The sequence below is a fragment of the Cyprinus carpio genome, chromosome B25 (assembly GCF_018340385.1).
Source record: "Cyprinus carpio isolate SPL01 chromosome B25, ASM1834038v1, whole genome shotgun sequence".
Taxonomy (NCBI): domain Eukaryota; kingdom Metazoa; phylum Chordata; class Actinopteri; order Cypriniformes; family Cyprinidae; genus Cyprinus; species Cyprinus carpio.
Genome location: NC_056621.1, coordinates 21,731,067 through 21,749,598, shown reverse-complemented (window position 1 = coordinate 21,749,598; position 18,532 = coordinate 21,731,067). Strand labels below are relative to the sequence as shown.

General features: G+C 38.1%; 1 protein-coding gene across 4 annotated transcripts; it reads left to right on the top strand.

Annotated features, from left to right (window-relative positions):
* The first annotated feature begins 3,481 nt into the window (after positions 1-3,481).
* LOC109055244 (nuclear factor of activated T-cells, cytoplasmic 3-like) lies at positions 3,482-18,397 on the top strand. Of its 4 annotated transcripts, none has more exons than XM_042753591.1 (10): positions 3,482-3,946; positions 5,985-7,125; positions 7,508-7,670; positions 8,624-8,823; positions 10,024-10,196; positions 10,370-10,510; positions 10,670-10,734; positions 10,874-11,000; positions 14,637-15,461; positions 17,717-18,397. In XM_042753591.1, the coding sequence occupies exons 1-10, from the start codon at positions 3,865-3,867 to the stop codon at positions 17,782-17,784; spliced, it is 2,985 nt and encodes a 994-aa protein (XP_042609525.1). In that variant the 5' UTR covers positions 3,482-3,864; the 3' UTR covers positions 17,785-18,397. The 4 variants fall into 4 exon arrangements, with proteins under 4 accessions (XP_042609525.1, XP_042609527.1, XP_042609526.1 ...); XM_042753593.1 differs by having other exon boundaries at positions 3,483-3,946; positions 10,670-10,725; XM_042753592.1 differs by having other exon boundaries at positions 3,484-3,946; positions 14,640-15,461.
* Positions 18,398-18,532: the final 135 nt, after the last annotated feature.

Below are 18,532 nucleotides of genomic sequence, written 5' to 3'. Positions count from 1 at the left end.
GGTGACTCTCTCTTTTAATCAGTAATATATATATATATATATATATATATATATATATATATATATATATATATATATATATATATATATATATATATTATCATTATAATGCGATTTGACTACTTTGATGTCTACACTTTATTAAAAGCTTATTTCAGACATGAAATTATGCAAAAAAAAAAAAAAAAATATACACATTTCAGCATTAGAATAATCAGAAACATCTGCAAAGTTTTAATTATTTTACATAAAAATAAAAACTAAAAATAACCTGCAGGGAACATTCCCTTTAGGTTACAAAAATAAAATTAAAAATAACCTGCAGGGAACGTTCTGGGAATGTTCTTATTTGTCTAACCACAGTTTTACTACATAAACCCTGGTTAAACTATGGTTAGGGTAGCAAAACCATGGGTCATTTGTGGTTACACTTTAACTACAGTAGGTAGTACAGTTTTTTTTTGGTGTTTTGGTTTTATTTGTAGCACAACCATGGTTAATTTTCGTAAGGGTAGTAGGCCTATTGTTAGTAATATATTTCTGAAAATAAGTGTGACTGTGTCATTTAAATGGTCTCTAAATGATCAACATGATGAAATATTGGTGAAAAGCCTCTTGTACACAATCTACTATACCTTCTGTCATCTGTCTGATATAGTTTATACTCGTTTAGTGTGAATGTATGAATGTCCACCTTTACAATCACAGTCTTTTTTCTGTAAACATAAGAATAAAAGTTTAATTGTTAATAATATCTCAAAATAAATGCTTGTTGCACTGAAGCAGCTCAGCTTCACTTGATTATCCTTTATTTCTTTCCTATTGAAATATGAGTATCAAATATGATCATCAGAGTGTTTATTTGTTCGTCTCTCAATCATCACTGTATAGTGTCTGCTGTATGTGCTCTCACTGATCACAAGCCAGCACAATTTCATCTTACCATATGAATGACAGAAAAAAAAGAAAAAAAAAACTCAGGCTTAAGTGACACAAAATTTGTTGCATTAACATTGTTAGTGAACTGAATTATGGCACTATTATATTCATAATTGAACAATTCCAGGACATTACTGCATTACTGGTAATACTGGTCATTTTCAGGTTTTGTTTTACTGTCATGCTGCACTGAAACAACTTGTATGGCAGAAATTGCTATAAATAAATGTTTCTCAAAAGTGTTTCTCAAAAGTGAGCTCTAAATGAATCCACACTGAAACTTCAGTTTAGCGTGTCTGTTTTATCCTGGACAGGGAAAGTGATGTCCCAAAGAATACTCTACAAAGGTACATGTTTGTTTCTGTGCCAAGCATACAGGACAGTACCTCTGTCCTGCTGTGGAGCCCCTCCATCTTCCGCCGGCAGGGGGCGCTGTCTGAGGAGCAGGTGATGGAGCACTACATCAGATATGTGAGTGACAACATGTGCATGTTTCCAAGGTCAGGCATTAGTATTAAATAATATAAAGTAACACTTTACAGAGAGTTTACAGTTTTTAAAATTAGATTTAGCATTTATTAATCTTTGTTAATGTTGATTCCAACGTTTACTAATACATTATTAAAATTAAAATCTGTATCTGTTAATGGACCTGAGCTATCATTAACTAATAATGAACAGTTGTATTTTTATTAATTAATGTTAACAAAGATTAATAAACACTGTAAAAAATGCATCGCTCATTTTTAGTTAATGCATTAAATATAGTGAACAAATGGAACCTTATTTAATTATTATGGACAGGAATAATTAACTAGCTCTTTTTATTACACGGCATAAAAAATAAAATGAAACCATAATAAAATACATAATTTATATGATATGAAAATATATTTAATGTATAAACATAACATTTTTCTTAATTATATACATACTTGTGTGTATTTATATGTACGTAATAAATATACACAGCACACACACGTTTGCTCTCCTCAGGGAAGTTTGCAGAGCAGGCCGTGGCTATGTGTGTTTACACACTCTCGGGCTTCTAGAGGGCCGGATCGGAGAGGAGCACAGCGGACTGGTAAATAAACACAAGAGGGATGACAAAAAATGTGCAGCGCTAGATGACAATGAGTCAGCAGCACGAAAGAGACACATAAGTGAAGTCCCACAGGAAGAGGAAGAGGAAATGATACGCAGGACGAAAGTTGTGAATGGTGTCTGTGGTCAGACCACATGTTAACATTGGCCAAACACCATCTGAACTCACTATTAAAGACATTCATTCCCTTTCATTAAAGTGCAGAGTGCAGTTTTATCTGACACATAATCAGACAAATAACGGTGCACTTTGTATTTGCTTTAAAGTTTGTTCAATTCAGTGTACAAAGTGCCATCTCTGTCTTACTGCACACTAGTGCTGGTTTGTTATTTGCTTTATGCCACTATTTTTGCTTGGACGAATAATGAGATTTTTATTAGACACACTTTTAAAATTATTTTGACTGATTTCCACCCTTCACCAGAAGGGTGCAGTGTATCTCCAAATCCTTACAGTACAAGGAAGTACCAGAGGTACCATAAGATGTCAGAAAGTTTTTTTTTTTTTTCAGCATTATTGTTAAATAAACCATTTTAACTATGCATTTTATTTAATTTTGTCCCCTATGTACTGTACAGTGACTCACAAGTGTCAAAACCTTGTAAGCTGCATAACTAGACAGCATTATAATACACATATGATGTCAAATAAATAAATAAATAAATAAATAATAATATAATAATAATAATAATAATAATATGTGTGTGTTTGTGTGTGTGTAGGCAGCCCTTTGTTTAAAAAAACAAATGGTAAAAGTTACTGCCAAAACGGCGTTCTATAGTAACTGTATTGTAACTACAGTGATGATGATGATGATGATGATGATGAAAATAATAATGGTTACACTTTATTTTAAGGTGTGTAATTATGTATTTAAGTACCGAGTAATATTAATTAACTACATGTACTTACTATATGGTTATGGTTAGGATTAGGGTTTGTTTTAGGGTTAATTGCATGCAATTATGCATAATTTATTGTTATTATAATAGTAAGTACATGTAATGTGTAACAAGGACACCTTATAAAAAATTGTTACCGAATACATTCTAGTCGTTTTCGTCTAGTCCACCGTCTAAAACGGGACAAACAGAAAATGTCTACTCTAACAGAGTATGCTTTGTTGTTTTGATGAGAGAACGTTGCTAAGAAAGCTCCTTACACCGTTCTGAATGAGATACCATTATTTGCTGTTTATTTTTCAGTATTAACATGAACTGTAACGGCAATTATTTAAGCGGAAACTTTGGTTGCCATGGTTTGTGTGTGTGTGTGTGTGTGTGTGTGTATGTGTAAAGGCACTCCATGTTTTGAGCAACAACCATATTCTGACCTTGCAAACCAAGTGTGTATTAACCAATATAATCTGCGCACATTCATGTCGATTGTTTATAACCTGCTCTCGTCGTCTCGCACACATTTATTGTGTCGGTGTTCGTGCGCGCGCGCTGCCAGTGTTTGTAGCCTGTCAAGTGTCGTGACGTCACGCCAGGAGTCGCAGTGTAACATGTAACTTTACTATAGCCCTCTACATGTGCGCGAGACTCCAGATCAACACCAAACCCAGCATGGGATTATTAAACACGGCGGGAAGTCAACAAAGTCCGAGAAGTAACGACATCAAAGGCTCGATCTAACCAACTTCTGAGGAAAAAGGGACATTTTGGACCGTGTGTTCCGGGTTTTGACACCATCTCTGTTTTGTCAACCAAAGTGACGCTCGCAGAAAGTTGTAGTGTTGTAGTTGCGTTTGCGCACGCATGGACTCGTTTGTTTTTGTCATTTAATAGAAGAAAGTAGAGCTCCAGGTCTCTAATGCAATGACCACTAACTACAGAGAGGAGCTGGACTTCAGACTGATGTTTGGGGAGAGCAGTTATCCGGCTTCGCTGGGCCACGCAGGTTTGTACGATACTTTCACTGAACGCGACGCGCGCGACGATTATAATCAATGAAGTGCGTGCAAGCGTGCGCGGTTAACATGGGAGCGATAGTTGCGTGTCTCTTTGCGTCAAGAATGTTTACAGAAGTGGCCATGTTTGGATCTGTTTGTTATGAATAAATGAAACCGTGTGTTTCTAAATACTAAAAGTCACTTCCTTATCTTTCCACATCAAATGTAGAAGTTCGTGTAGTTGACGCGCATAAAGAGGAAGGTCACAGTCTAATCATGCGAAACATCTTTCAAAAACATACATACGTGCATGCATTTACTGTATGTATGAGAATAATTTCGCTGTGTTCGTGTGAGTTTTCGTGTATACAGCATGTAGAACTAAACCTGCCATTGTTGGCTTTGTATAGGCCTATATTTGTTATTGTTATTGACACTGTAATCATATGTTGCTGTACTTCCCTACTGTATGCTGCTTTTTTAATTAATGCAAGTTACTCTGTCCACTGTAATCCATCTTCTTCCATCTGTAGGTAAACTCAACTAATATGGTTAAACTCACAGTAAATCACCTTTCAAGTTTTTTATTTTTATTTTTTATTGCTGGACTGTTGAAGCTTGAGTGCAATGAGGGTCTATAACATTATGTTAGACAGATAGTCTTATCAGTGTGACAGCATCCCTAGCTCGTGGATTTGTGTGAGTGTGTGATATTTATGGTTAGCTACTGTTGCACTTCTGGCTGCTGGCAGTTTGCTCATGTGTATGAATGAGCCATAAGAGCATCACTCGAAATGCAATTGCTCAAGTGCCTGCTGTATGCCAAGTGCGTAACCTATGCGGCCTTGCTTTGTTGGAGTACGGTGAAGATTTCTTCATGCTCTTGGGGACATCATTTCTTTGGTTTTTGTTTGTCTGAGAGATTATTTACAAAATAAAAAAAATATATAGTACATTTTGCAGCAGGACATCGATGACTTTACAGCTTAATAAAGTTACTATATTGTTTTTTTGTCCTTCCTACCGAAATCAATTAACAGCACTGACCTTAAAAAATGTACACAATTCATCAGTGTACATAGTAATAAAGTTTGTTTCATAATCTTTCAATAAAAATTTAAGAATTTAGTCCACCTCTTCATCTCATAAGTAGTCATGTCATCAGAGTAGGCTTAAAAAAAAAAACCTTCACTGAGTAGGGGAGTCTGGATTTGGATAAGTTAGTCTTCTCTCCTCTACAGATCACTATGGCTCATGTCCTAATATGATAAGCCATTTTAGAAATACAAACCACCCCTCCTTTGTTACTGTTGCTATGTCTGACAAGCAATGTGGCTCTCACACAACACATCATATTCTCATGCAGCGAAAAATACATTGCGGAGCAAAGAGGAAACTGACAACACACCGAGAGACAAGACAGAGCAGTTACTTCTGCAGCTTTCAAATTTCACCAATTTGTAAGAAATTCAAATAATGAATACCATTTTGTGGCTTTTTAATGTTTTGTGACAGATCGCTGTATTACCTCAGTTCGAGCAGTGCACGTGAACCAACCTTTTCATATTTACTTTAAGCGTGAAATAAACATGAATGAACATCAGAACGTATGTTATTTCAACCGCGGAAAGACGTCAATATACATAATATTTCACGTTCAAGTTCACCAAAGTTTATCTACTCTCCTGTATGATATGTTTGTCGGATTTGGCATTATGTTTGGTCAGACTGCCTGTCAGTTAAGCTCTTTGTGAAGGATCAGTTCCCAATGGACAAAACAAAGCACGACTTCATTACAAAAATTAGGGGATATAAATCACTTTATGTAATCAGAGTCTATGCCCGTCATACACTACATTTAAAAAATAAAATACAAATAAAAATCTGCAGACTGGCTCTGACTTTCGCCAGCTGTAAATCGAGGCAAAAATCTGTGCAAAAGTCCGCAGTGTATTCCCACCTTAAGTAAAATGTCATATGGCATAAACCAGGATAGGTATACCAGGTGGTCTTGTGTTAAAAATAACTTTTTCCCTGTTACTCTAGAATCCAGACCGGATGATGATGCCAACTGCTACCCTCTCTTTCCTCCTGGGCCTCACCATCCCACAGAACAGCAGGACAGCTATGCAAACCAGTCTTATGGCACCCCTCACCCTGGTTCCCTCCAGCCCATGGAGTCTCCCAGCAGGGTATTTGACTGTCCTAGCATCCAAATCACCTCTATCCCAGCCAACTACCACCAGGACCTGGGCGCGCACCAGTTGGACGAGTTGGCAGGTGCTTGTGGGGAAGCCAGTGCAGGGTCTCAGTCAAGGGACCAGCTCTTCCTGCCACTGGATGCATCCTACAGGGACACGTCCTCACTGTGTCCCAGCCCCTGCAGTAGTTTGTCCTCCCGCAGCTGGTTGTCTGACGCCTCGTCCTGCGAATCCTTCTCGCACATCTACGATGACGTGGAGGCAGAACTGAATGAGGCAGCAGCTCAAGTTCGGCTGGCTTCTCCTCTAGTGTCGCCGCTGGTGTCTCCTCTGCCGTCCCCACTTACTTCTCCCCAGGCATCTCCTCAAGTGTCTCCACTTGTCTCTCCGTTTGGTTCTCCTCTGGCTGCATATGGAGATGACCCTTGGTACCGTTACCAACAACATCATCAGCAACCTTTACAATATCATTATGCCCAGTCACTGTCTCCGTATCAGTCACCCCGCACCAGCGTCACTGAGGAAACGTGGCTCAGTCCCCGTCCACAGTCCTCATCCTCGCGGCCTTCTTCTCGGCCAACATCGCCATGTGGAAAAAGGCGACATTCCAGTGCAGAGGTCATTCCTGGTTTGGCATCTCCGCACCTTTCCCCCAACGTAACACCGTCTCACTCTCCTCGGGGGAGTGTCACTGAGGAGACATGGTTGGGAGGTGCCACATTTGCCCCCTACCAGACCCCTCCACTGGAGATAGACATCCCATCCAAAACAAGAAGAACGTATCAGACCAACCACAACCAGCATCAAGCGGCTCTGTTGCCAGAGGACTCAACTCTTCAAGACTCAGGTCTTGCAAATCCATCGCTAAACTCAGGCATAGCCGTGTCCCTCCCCAGTTTAAAGAAAGAGGACATAGTGGAACATTTCTTAGCCGTCCCAACACACCCTTGGGTTAGACCCAAACAAGTCAGCACTCCTTTATACAGGTAAACTGCATGTACATATTGGACTCAATTGTTTATCTTTTGGTTTTGAACAAGTGCCAGGGTTACATCAGGGGTCTCCAAACTCTGTCCTGGAGGGCTGATGTCTTGCAGAGTTTAGCTCCAACCCTAATTAAACACAACTGAACCAGCTGAACAAGGTCTAGGCATGCTAGAAACTTCCAGGCAGGTGTGTTAAGGCAGTTTGGGGTTAAACTGTGCAGGAGTTTGAAGACCCCTGAGTTACATAATAGTTTTTGGCCTTCTTGTTCCATCATTTATGAACCTGTTGGGGCTATAAACATGGGCTTCTGTTTCATTGACCAGTGCTCAAAAACAACAGCCACACTTGTTACAGCCGCTGCTGTTTCTTTTTCTTACTCAGGTCCACATCTTTACCTCCACTGGACTCTCCTCTGCCCAGTCAGTGTGGTCAGTGTGAGTTAAAAATGGAGATCCAACCTAAACCTCACCACAGAGCCCATTATGAGACGGAGGGCAGTCGAGGGGCCATTAAATCAGACTGTGGAAGGCACCCCGTTGTAAAGGTCAGATTTTACACCAGATCTCAGATTAGCCTTTTATGATTTCCCCCATAGTTGACAATGGTTTATGTTTGGGCCCTGGCCACCCGTTTTTTTGTTTTGTTTTGTTTTGTTTTGTTTTGGGGAGTGAAAACTTGTTTGGAAACAGTCATTTTTACTATTCCATTTGGTGTCACTAGTGAATTATACATGGAATTTCTTACATGTGATTTATTGATTATGGTTAATTATTGATGGAGTATTTCGTCCATCATTATCTACTTTTCTGTGTTGTTTTTGTTCGTCACACAGCATACAGACTGTATTGTGCGCATTTTGAACTTGCACAGCGGTTTTCATTGTTCTGATAAATTGAGAATGGGTTCCATACCTAAAGGTTTGTTGCTCATCTGACATCTGCTCTTGTACAAGACAAAAGTACCAGATTGTTGTTTGGGTGTATTTAATTATTTATATTAATATTATAATATTAATTAGCATTGTTATACATTATATTTTTAAAACTGTATTAGATAGTTTAGATATTATTGGATTGATGATACTAGAATTTTCCTATGAGAGAAGGAGAGATAAGTGATTCATGTGAGAAATAGCAGCCAGTCTTATGGACAGAACTTTTGATCCAGTCAGCGTGTGGTATTTTTAACAGGGCGCAAGCTAATGTTACATGTGTTGGAGTGTTTGTTTACCCTAGCTACCTATGATACGACCATTCCTGACATTAAAGGAACAGATGTTGCAAGCTTTTCAGGGATAATCACATGATCGTCAAGATCGTAAACAAACTTTGAATGTTGGTTTGAACTGTCAGTCTGATATGGGTAACTTTGAATACTTAAAGAGCTATAGAGCATTAAAGTTTTGATGGATGATGGCTAGGCAGATGCATCTAGGAACGATTCATTTGGAATAACCGGTTACATGTTTACTCATATCGTTTCTTCTTGTGTCTGCAGCTAATAGGGTATAATGAAAAACCCGTCAGTCTGCAGATGTTCATCGGGACAGCAGATGAACGTTACATCAGGCCACACCCATTCTATCAAGTGCACAGGATTACTGGGAAAACCGTCGCGACACCAAGTCAAGAGACTGTGATATCCTGCACCAAAGTTCTCGAAATTCCTCTCCTGCCTGAAAACAATATGTGTGCCAGGTACCTGTCGAACAAACCTCTGATTTACATGCACCCTGCCCTGCATGCATTGTAGACAGAGCTTTTTTGCATAAATGATGTATTGACATGGCTGACAGTTCTGTCTTTATATCAAGAAGATGTCAGCTCTGAATGGAAAGTATGTGAAATTCAGAACAGTTTTAAAGGTGCAATCTTTTTCTGTGTTACTTTTCAAGAAATGAATACTACTTTTAATAAATATGTTTTTATTGATTTACACTCAATGTTATAAATCTAGTTATAGCAGTACCCTAATTAAAGTTGATTTATTTTACATGGAGTGGATTACATCATGGAAGCCGACATATTGAGATCACATAATATATATATATATATTTTTTCTATCTTGGTACCCACCTTATTATCTGGAATTTTCATTAAAGGGGTCATTGGATGCCTATTTTCCACAAGTTGATATGATTCTTTAGGGTCTTAATAAAAAGTCTATAGCATAATTTGGTTAAAATTTCTCAATGGTAGTGTAAAACAACACCCTTTTTACCCTGTCAAAAACCTGTCAAGCCATTTCATTGCATCTCCCTTTAAATGCAAATGAGCTCTGCTGACCTCTCTTCCGAGCAGCTCTCTATGAGACTGAAAACTTTAGGCAGGGTTTTGACTTCACACAGCCAAGAACCTGAGAATGGCTTGATTTTAAAAAGGGGATATTATTTATCTAGATTAAAAAAAAAAAAAAAAAAAAAAAAAAAAACGCTTTGTTGATTTTTATCATTATAGGGTGGATGTGTACACACATTGCCAACACACATTTCAGTTCAAACCGCATGTTAAAGTGAATTTTTTTGGAAAGAAAAAAAAAAATAAACAAAAAAACACTAAACCCTGACACCAGAACATTTCTTCAATGGCTTTGGTAATAATAATAATAAAAAAACTTCTGCATTTGCATGATGATGCATTCCCCCACACCCATACTGACCAGGCTTTTAATAGAAACTTTTCCAAATTTCAGTGATATTCAGTAAATGCATGTCTCATGAATGAATATACAAAGTGAAATTCATTTGCCATTGGATTTATAGCTTTTACTTAAAAGTTGCTCTAGGCCATTGGCAGCAAACAGCACCAATTATATCACACTGGCTTCATTTCCATAGATAACTGCAATTTTATTAAATAAACACAATTTAACTGACTTTTTCCATCTTTCCTTGAAAGCATTGACTGTGCTGGGATCCTGAAGCTGCGGAATTCAGACATCGAGCTGCGGAAAGGAGAGACGGATATCGGGCGTAAAAACACACGTGTGTGTGCTGTGTTCCGTGTTCATATCCCTCAACACAATGGAAAAGTGCTGTCACTGCAGGTGGCGTCCGTACCTATAGAATGCTGTGAGTTCTTTCTGTGATTATGTATCTTCTATGTAAACAATTTTGGTGGAGCATTTTTTTTGGATACAAAGTGCATATGCCCTTTGAACAAGATGATTTTGAAAATGTTGCCAAGCCATAATGATGAACATTTCCTCTGGAATTTACAGCTATTTTCTTTCTCTGTTGACTAGCTCAACGATTAGCTCAGGAACTTCCCCAAATTGAGAGCTTTAGTCCTGCCTGTGGTTCTGTGACTGGAGGAGAAGAGATGCTTATAACAGGCCAAAACATCAATCCAGAGTCAACAGTTGTCTTCCTAGAAAAGGGCTCTGGTACGTGAAATCATCTATTACAATAACTGTTCTCACAGCTAGTTCCTCTTCTGTAATTAGGAACAGTTTTTAGATCAGTAGTCCTGCAATAAATTTTGGATGACAGTTTATGTTATGTAATAACAAAAGAGCCTTTGTTGTCTTTTTTTTCCATTCCAGATGGTAAAACACAATGGGAGGTCGATGTGAGAGCTTTACAAGAAAAGAGTCAAAATGTAAGCAAAGTATGTTATTGATTTTTGTAATGAAACCCTGAAATTCCTCAGTTTATATAACATCATAACTTATGTTAAATACACTTCCCATTGAGATCTGCAATTACAGGTGTCTCTGAAGTTCTCTTATGTTCCCATTCCTGTTTAGACAAGCATAGTGGTAAAGATTCCTCCGTACTACAAGAAAACCACGGCTTCCTCCACCCAGGTGCAGTTCTATGTTAGCAATGGCAAGAGGAAGAGAAGTGCCTCACAGTTCTTCACCTATCTTACAGGTAATTGCCACAGTATAAGCATGTCTGGTCCACTTTGGTGGCAAGAACTGCCAGTTAGACAGCAAGAGAAAGTCCAAGTAATATATCAAAGACCAACTACAATTAAAAACATGTATTTTGAAGATGCAACAATATTCAACAAGTTCATCAAGGCTGTAGCTCATTCAATCTTTATGAAGGTTTCTACAGTCTGCAAGCAATTAATAGAAATCTGGTCCCACTATATATTTAAGTGGCCTTAACTACCACATACTTACATCCAAAAATAAGTACAATGCACTTATTGTGTTCATATTGTGTTGCAAAACACTTATGCTGCTATTGAGGTGGGATATAAGTAAGGTTAGGAACAGGTTTGGTGGTATGGGTAGGTTTAAGGGTGGGTAAAGGTGTAAGGGATTGGTCAACAGTGTAACTATAAATGTAATTACAGAAATTAAAGATGTAATTACATGCAGGGTTTTTTATATGTGCAATGTAAAAACATGTATGTACACAATAAGTGCATTGTACCAAATTATTAATTTAAATGTAAGTAAATGGCTGTTAAAGCCACTTAATATAAAGTTGGAACGAAAATGTATGCAGATGCAGAATATATGTAGAGTATATCTTAAAGGGGTCATATGACATTGCTAAAAAAGAACATTATTTTGTTTATTTGGTGTAATGCAATGTGTTTATGCGGTTTAAGGTAAAAAAAAAAACACATTATTTTCCACATAATGTACATTATTGTTTCTCCTCTATGCCCCGCCTTTCTGAAACGCGTCGAATTTTACAAAGCTCATCGGTCTGAAAAGTGAGGTGTGGTCTGATTGGCCAGCTATCCAGTGCATTGTGATTGGCTGAATACCTCAAGCAGGTGACGGAAATGCTATGGCCCTTAACATACTGTGATGCTGTCTCCCGGCGCGACGAGACAAAACAAATAAAACCCATTACAAATGAGGCATTTGTTGCATCCAGTGGAGACATAATTTTGGATTGCATCATGCTGCATAAACATAAAACCATGTCTGCATTTGTGATCAGAGAAACGACAAACAACAAGCGCAACTCTACACTGCTCAAAACTCGCATTTGAAACATCAGTGGCAAATTCATTAAATATGAAAATGTACTTACAGGTTTTGAGTCAGAACAGCCGGCATTATAGGCTACTGGTTCAGGAAACAATCCTCCATAAAATGCGCTGCACACACTCAAATATTTGGGTTGAACTGTTCTGGAACAGTGTTACAACTTAACCACTGATTTTTAGTCGTGTCCTCTTTTGGAAGGCCAAACAAAAGTATTTTCGCTTTCACAACTAAACATAGTGTCTCCATGACATGGCGGCAGCAGCAATAATACTAAAGCGAGAATCAAAGTTATGCCTTCTTTCTTTGAGTGAACATTTGTCCACACATATACAAATATACACACACAGCGACATAAAAATATGCATTTCATGATTGAACGAACTTGTTTTGGGGTGCGTGGACGAGTCTTAACTTTTATAAAGAATATCTCACTGGGTTTGAGACTTTAGTCTTTGCAACTTTAGTGATCTTATCTATGCACAAACAGCTTGTTACACTCCAAAGAGAAAGGAAAACTTGAAATCGCTTCATATGACCCCTTTAAAGAAATAAGCACTGATAATGGTTACTGACACCGCTCAAAGTGAAAAAAGATATCCTGTTTCCTCCTGGTATTAAGATGCATCTTTGGCGATCCAAACGTAACTCTTGTAATCGAAAAGGTGTAAAAGAAAGGTGTAAAACCTTTTATCTGATCACAGAAACCACACATGGGGGGAGTCAAAAACACACATGATCACATTGCATTTATAGTAGAAACGCTGTCTGTCCTTAAAGTGTCCCAGACCACAGTGTCTGACCAAGTACCTTAAAATGAGTTCATCCTGGGACGTGTTAGCTGCATTGTACCAAAACACACAAATGACACTAGGAAGTTGAGGTACTTTGACTTTGGACTTGGACTGCAGTTGTGAATGGACTTGGACATGTTGGGCACAGAAATACGTCATGTGTTACTTAGAAAGATAAAAAAAATAATAAGTATCATCATGAAATTAAAATACAAAGATAAATGTTTTCCACTTTAACTCAGCTGGTTAAAAACTAGGACTCCACTTGGACTCAACAAGGTGGACTCGGCCCTTTTCATTTGCTTTCTTTCCCATTTAGTTGTAAGCCACATAATATGCTTTTGTTAATTATGTAATAGTTGTGTGCTGTACCCATCCTTCATGTGAAAGTGATGCAGAGTGTCATGAAGTAAGAGAGGAGTGTCTCAAAAATAATCTAACAACAAATGGTCACAGGAGATTTGAAATGCATGATAATACCAGTTGGAAATAGTAAAGAGTTCAAGAGGCCTAAGTGTTTTGGACAAAACTGAACATCTAAGGGATATGAAGATGTTCTGAAGCATTTATTGTATTAGCCAGGTGACTGGTAAAAATGGCCATTACTTGGCAGGGTGTTAAGCGTGTGTTCACTGTCTTTCAGAATTTGTGTTTAGTTTGTGTTGAGCAGAAGTAGCCTACTCTGCTTTTGGAAGGCTGCAACCCTGCAGAGTTTAGCTCTAATCAAACACACCTGAAGCAGCTAATCAAGGTGTTCAAGATTTATAAATAACAGGCAGATGTGTTGGACCAGGGTTGAAACTGAAGATCTGCAGTAAGTTAGTGGTTACCAGTGTAGAGGCAATCCCAGGGCTGTCCAAACTTGTTCCTGGGGACCCACTGTCCTGCAGAGTTTAGCTCCAACCCTAATTTAAATGAATAGTTCATCCAAAAATGAAAATTCTGTCATTAATTACTCACCCTCATGTCGTTCCAAACCCATAAGTCCTTTGTTCATCTTCAGAACAAAAATTAAGATATGTTTGATGAAATTCGAGAGCTCTCTGATCCTCCACAGTGCACAAAGAAAACAAAAATAATGACTTTATTCAACAATTCTTCTCCTCCTCATCCCGTCTGCTGTGGCGCACAGCTATTGTGGAGAGAGTATAATGACGCATGTGCTTGCTCCCGCTTTGTATATAAATGACGCATGCACATGTCCAATGTAAGCGTCGGCATGCACATTCGTTGTTTACATTAAGAGGAAGCAAGCATATGCATCTTGATACTCATAGTCATTATTTTTGTTTTCTTTGCACACAAAAAGTATTCTCATAGCTTCGCAAAACTACGGTTGAACCCCTGGACTATTTTACTGATGTCATTGCTACGTTTATGGGCCTGGAATGACATAAGGGTAAGTAATTAATGACAGAATTTTCATTTTTGGGTGAACTATCCCTTTAACACACCTGAAGCAGCTAATCAAGGTCTTTAGACTCACTAGAAACTTTCAGTCGAGTGCGTTTAAGCTGGTTGAAGCTAAACACTGCAGGACGTTGGCTCTCCAGGAGAAGGATTGAACACTCCTGGGCTAACCAATCTTTTATCCAGTAGTTTGGATTTGTTTATGTGTATAATACACCATATTGTCTGAGATTACTGTAGAACTGGACTGATTTAGGTCTCAGTTGGTCAAGATAGAATATACATTTTCAAATGTTTTCATAAATGTTCATAAAGCTAATCTGTAATGTTGTGAACGGCCTTCTTCCAAGCAGCGCAGGTCAAGCAGGAGTTTGGCATAAGGACGGACCTTAACACGAATGACCTTGCAGGGCAGCATCCTACCACCTCCCCAGTAGGTCTCACCACTATTGGAGACCTGGTTGCTTCGGATGAAGTCCAGCCTCTTGAGCAGTGGCTGCTGTCTGAAGGGACAGTCTGTGCTCCATCTTCAAGCCATCTCAGTTACTCACCTCAGGATCCTTTGTATCTGAGCCGCTCATTTCCAGCAGACAGAAGCCTCAATGCTGGAGCAGACCTCCACCCTATGTTCCACCCCTCATTGGTGGATTTCAACAACTCTTTGTACCAAAAGCCTCATCAAGATCTGTCTTACAAAGGACAACCTAGTCTTCCAGTGGCTGGGGATTCACTGCAAAGCTGCAAGTCACTCCAAATCTTAGCAGAGCAACCAAGGTCTCAACTAGGCAAAGGATACCAAGGCATTCCTTCAGAACACAATCATAATCTCCACAACCTTGGGCCTGCCTCAGTGTCCAATACACCCATGATAACTAGCCCAAATTTGAATAAATCTGGTCTGCATGCAGTGGATCCAGTGCGATTCCCACGGTCCTCAACTTCCCAGGTGCTTCCTCTTTCCCATCAGCCTACTCTCTCCAAAGTGCCTTCTAACTCACCATCTGTCAGAGAAAGTTTGATGGAACCTCAACCTTTAGATGCATCTCTTCAGGAGTCCAGCAAAAGTTACAATATGTCACAAGGTGGAGAACTCCTCAACGTTAAACAGAAACCAAAGGAAGAGAAAGCGGTAGCCTTTCGGTCCATAGGCCTTCAGGATATCACTCTTGATGATGGTAAGACTCCCAAGGAGAACCATTTTATAGCAATGAAGATAACTGGACAATGTTGATTACCACAGAAATTTGTTTTGACAAGCAAAACTAGTCTATAGAACAGGGGTCCTCAACTCTGGACCTCAAGATCCACTGTCCTGCAGAGTTTAGCTCTAACCCTAATCAAACACACCTGCACAGGCCAATCAAGATCTTCAGGATTACTACAAATTTGCAGGCAGGTTGGCACTAATCTCTGCAGGAAAGTGGATCTTGAGGCAAGGGATTCTTCAAAATAAATAAAGGTCTAGTCAAAATAACTAACATTAGGTTTTCTTCTAAACCAGGGTTCTCAACCACATTCCTGGAGGACCCCCATCACTGCACATTTTGCATTTCTCCTTAATCAAACACACCTGATTCAGCTCACCTGCTCATTAGTAAATATTCACAGACTTGAAATGGGTGTGTCAGACAAAGAAGACATGCAAAATGTGCAGTGTTGGGGGTCCTCCAGGAATGTGGTTGAGAACCACTGTTCTAAACCCCCTGAAACAGTAATCCCAATGCTAAAAACAAGATTTAGACCATTTTACTGCCGAAGCAAACCACACATACAAGCTTCACATTTCTGCTTTAAACTTGATAATCAAGATTATGCCAAAGATGTTGAGTCCACCTTTAGTGATCCAGAAATAAAGGAAACCATTAACAGTTTCACTTTAACACCAAATATTACTGTGATTGCATGTTTATTCCAGACCATGTTATCTGTTTACATGTAATACACACTTACTGTGTCTCATGCTGGGTCAATAACTCACCACAGGCTGCAATACCAAAATATGCGCTAGTTTTGTGGCATATGCTAACCAAGCTTTTTGTTTACTCTCAAGAAAAACTGGCAGCTGCCACCCCTAGTGTCTGAAAGCCTGTTTAGTTTGGGCCTAATTATAGTCCACTGTCCCGCAGTGCGGCGGGAAAGAGGATACTGGCATTGCATGGAGTCACTGAAAGCACTAAATATACCTCGAAGGCTAATCCACCACTAGTTTTACGCAGCTGTATTGTGACAGTCTCACATACTTCACACAAAATCTTGCTGCCATTAGCCTGGAAGAAGACGCATGGAAGAAGCACATGGCCTTGACTGAACTTGATCTTTGTTAATGAAGCTGTCCATTCCTTGTGTTTATTTTTCTATGGATAGAATAGCATAGAATACATTTATTAAGTTATTCATTTTTACCAGAATGAAATGTTGTAAATAAAACAGCATACATAAAAATGTATAACATATAATCAAATAAATTAAAATTATTAATAAAAAAACAATATAAAAATTATAAAAATATAAAAATAAAATATATATATATATTTTTTTGCGGCACCCTATTAAATATAGAAACATAGGGTTTAGATTTATATATTAAATTATATATTGCACATTTAAATCATAAATATTTACATTCATAATTAGCCAAATCCTATAGGACAGACTGTATTATTTTTGTTTGCGGCACTCTTTGTTTTTTTTTTTTTTTACCTGGCCCACTGTTACTATGTCTCAGCACTTATCTGTGTTAGAGAGGACAGGTGCAGTGGACTGGAATACCCCTGTTGAGTGAGTGCTGTTGTCCGGCATCATGCTCCCTTCACTGCCAGGGTGTGCGCGCGTGCGTGCGTGTGTGTGTGTGTGTGTGTGTGTGTGTTGTCTTTCATCTTCACTCAAACAGATTCTTGTCCAAATGCACAGCTACCTTTTCTGGCTTCGATATATTTATAGCCCACACTGTATACTCTGTTTCCCATTTCATATGCTTAATGGATGTCATGTTGTAAATAACTTCTTGTGTATTTAAAGTGTATTAATAGATTTGCTTGGCTACTGGAAAGTCAAAGAAACGAGTGTTATTTCAGGAACTAGGTGAAGCTAGGTTTGGGCTGTTAAGTAGAAACCTTAAAAACAGCACAAAAGGCTACTGTATAAATTAAAACTCAGTTTCAGCCTTTGTGGTTTAACACCTCTGTGCGAATGCTTAAGTGTGTTTTGAATCAGAATAAGACACGCAGGAAAACCCCAATGTACAACACTGCCCTCAGATGGATTTAATATACTGTAGATGGGCAAAAATGAATTATGCATTATTAAAATTAGTTAGATGTTATATGTGTGTTTTATATATGTTTGTGTGTGTGTGTGTGTGTGTGAGAGAGAGAGAGAGATGTACCACTAAGTTTCTTGTATTAAATTGTTTGCTTTATTTCCTTTGCAGTAAGTGAAATCATTGTAAGAGACTTGTTTGAGACTCCAGATTCAGGGAATGCCAACAGTGTGCCATAGCTTCACTCCTGGACAAAATGTCCCACCGATTAGAAGATCAATGGAAACGGTGCATCTTGCATCGGACGTCAGTACTGCTACAGAACTGATAATCAGAGAACTGGACATCTCATTGTAACTGTTTTGGTCTCAGCATCCTGCATTACTGCACATGTAGAAAAGATTTTCCATGAGCAATGCCATGTACATACAATTTTCAGCCTAACAGAGGATGCATTCAATCATTATTATTTGTATTTTAAATGTTTTTAGTTTTGACTGAACATATCAAATGTGAATGTAAAATATTTACCAGTCATAGTTTTTGATTCAAAATGTGCCTTAACCAGACAGGCCTTTTATTATCCTTTTGAAATAATTTGATTGTAAATGTAAAACCTATTCTTGAAATGTATGATAATCATAAGAAGCATAGAATGAATTATTAAGATGAAAATATGCAGCATTGTGCATATAAAGCACAATCCCATGTTTCAATCTGCTGAGTGTACACTTTAAAAAACTGTTACCTGTTTGGCAATGTTTCTCAAACTTTTACTGTTGCTTATTATTTTGAAATGTCTTTGTATTTATGAATTTTTTTTCTGAATATAAAATAAATTTTGTGACCATCTTCATTCTTCAAGGACTCCTAGGAAAAAAATAAAAATATATATATATATATATATATATATATATATAAATACAAACATATGTATATATATATATATATATATATATACATACATACATAAAATTAATTTTAATT

What these genes read in the sequence shown, in the direction of transcription:
- LOC109055244 (XM_042753591.1), top strand. Translation starts at nt 3,865, where the DNA reads ATGACCACTAACTACAGAGAGGAGCTGGACTTCAGACTGATGTTTGGG. An exon ending in GAAGGCACCCCGTTGTAAAG is followed by an intron (nt 7,671 to 8,623) that starts GTCAGATTTTAC and finishes TTGTGTCTGCAG; the next exon opens with CTAATAGGGTATAATGAAAA. An exon ending in AGAGTCAAAATGTAAGCAAA is followed by an intron (nt 10,735 to 10,873) that starts GTATGTTATTGA and finishes ATTCCTGTTTAG; the next exon opens with ACAAGCATAGTGGTAAAGAT.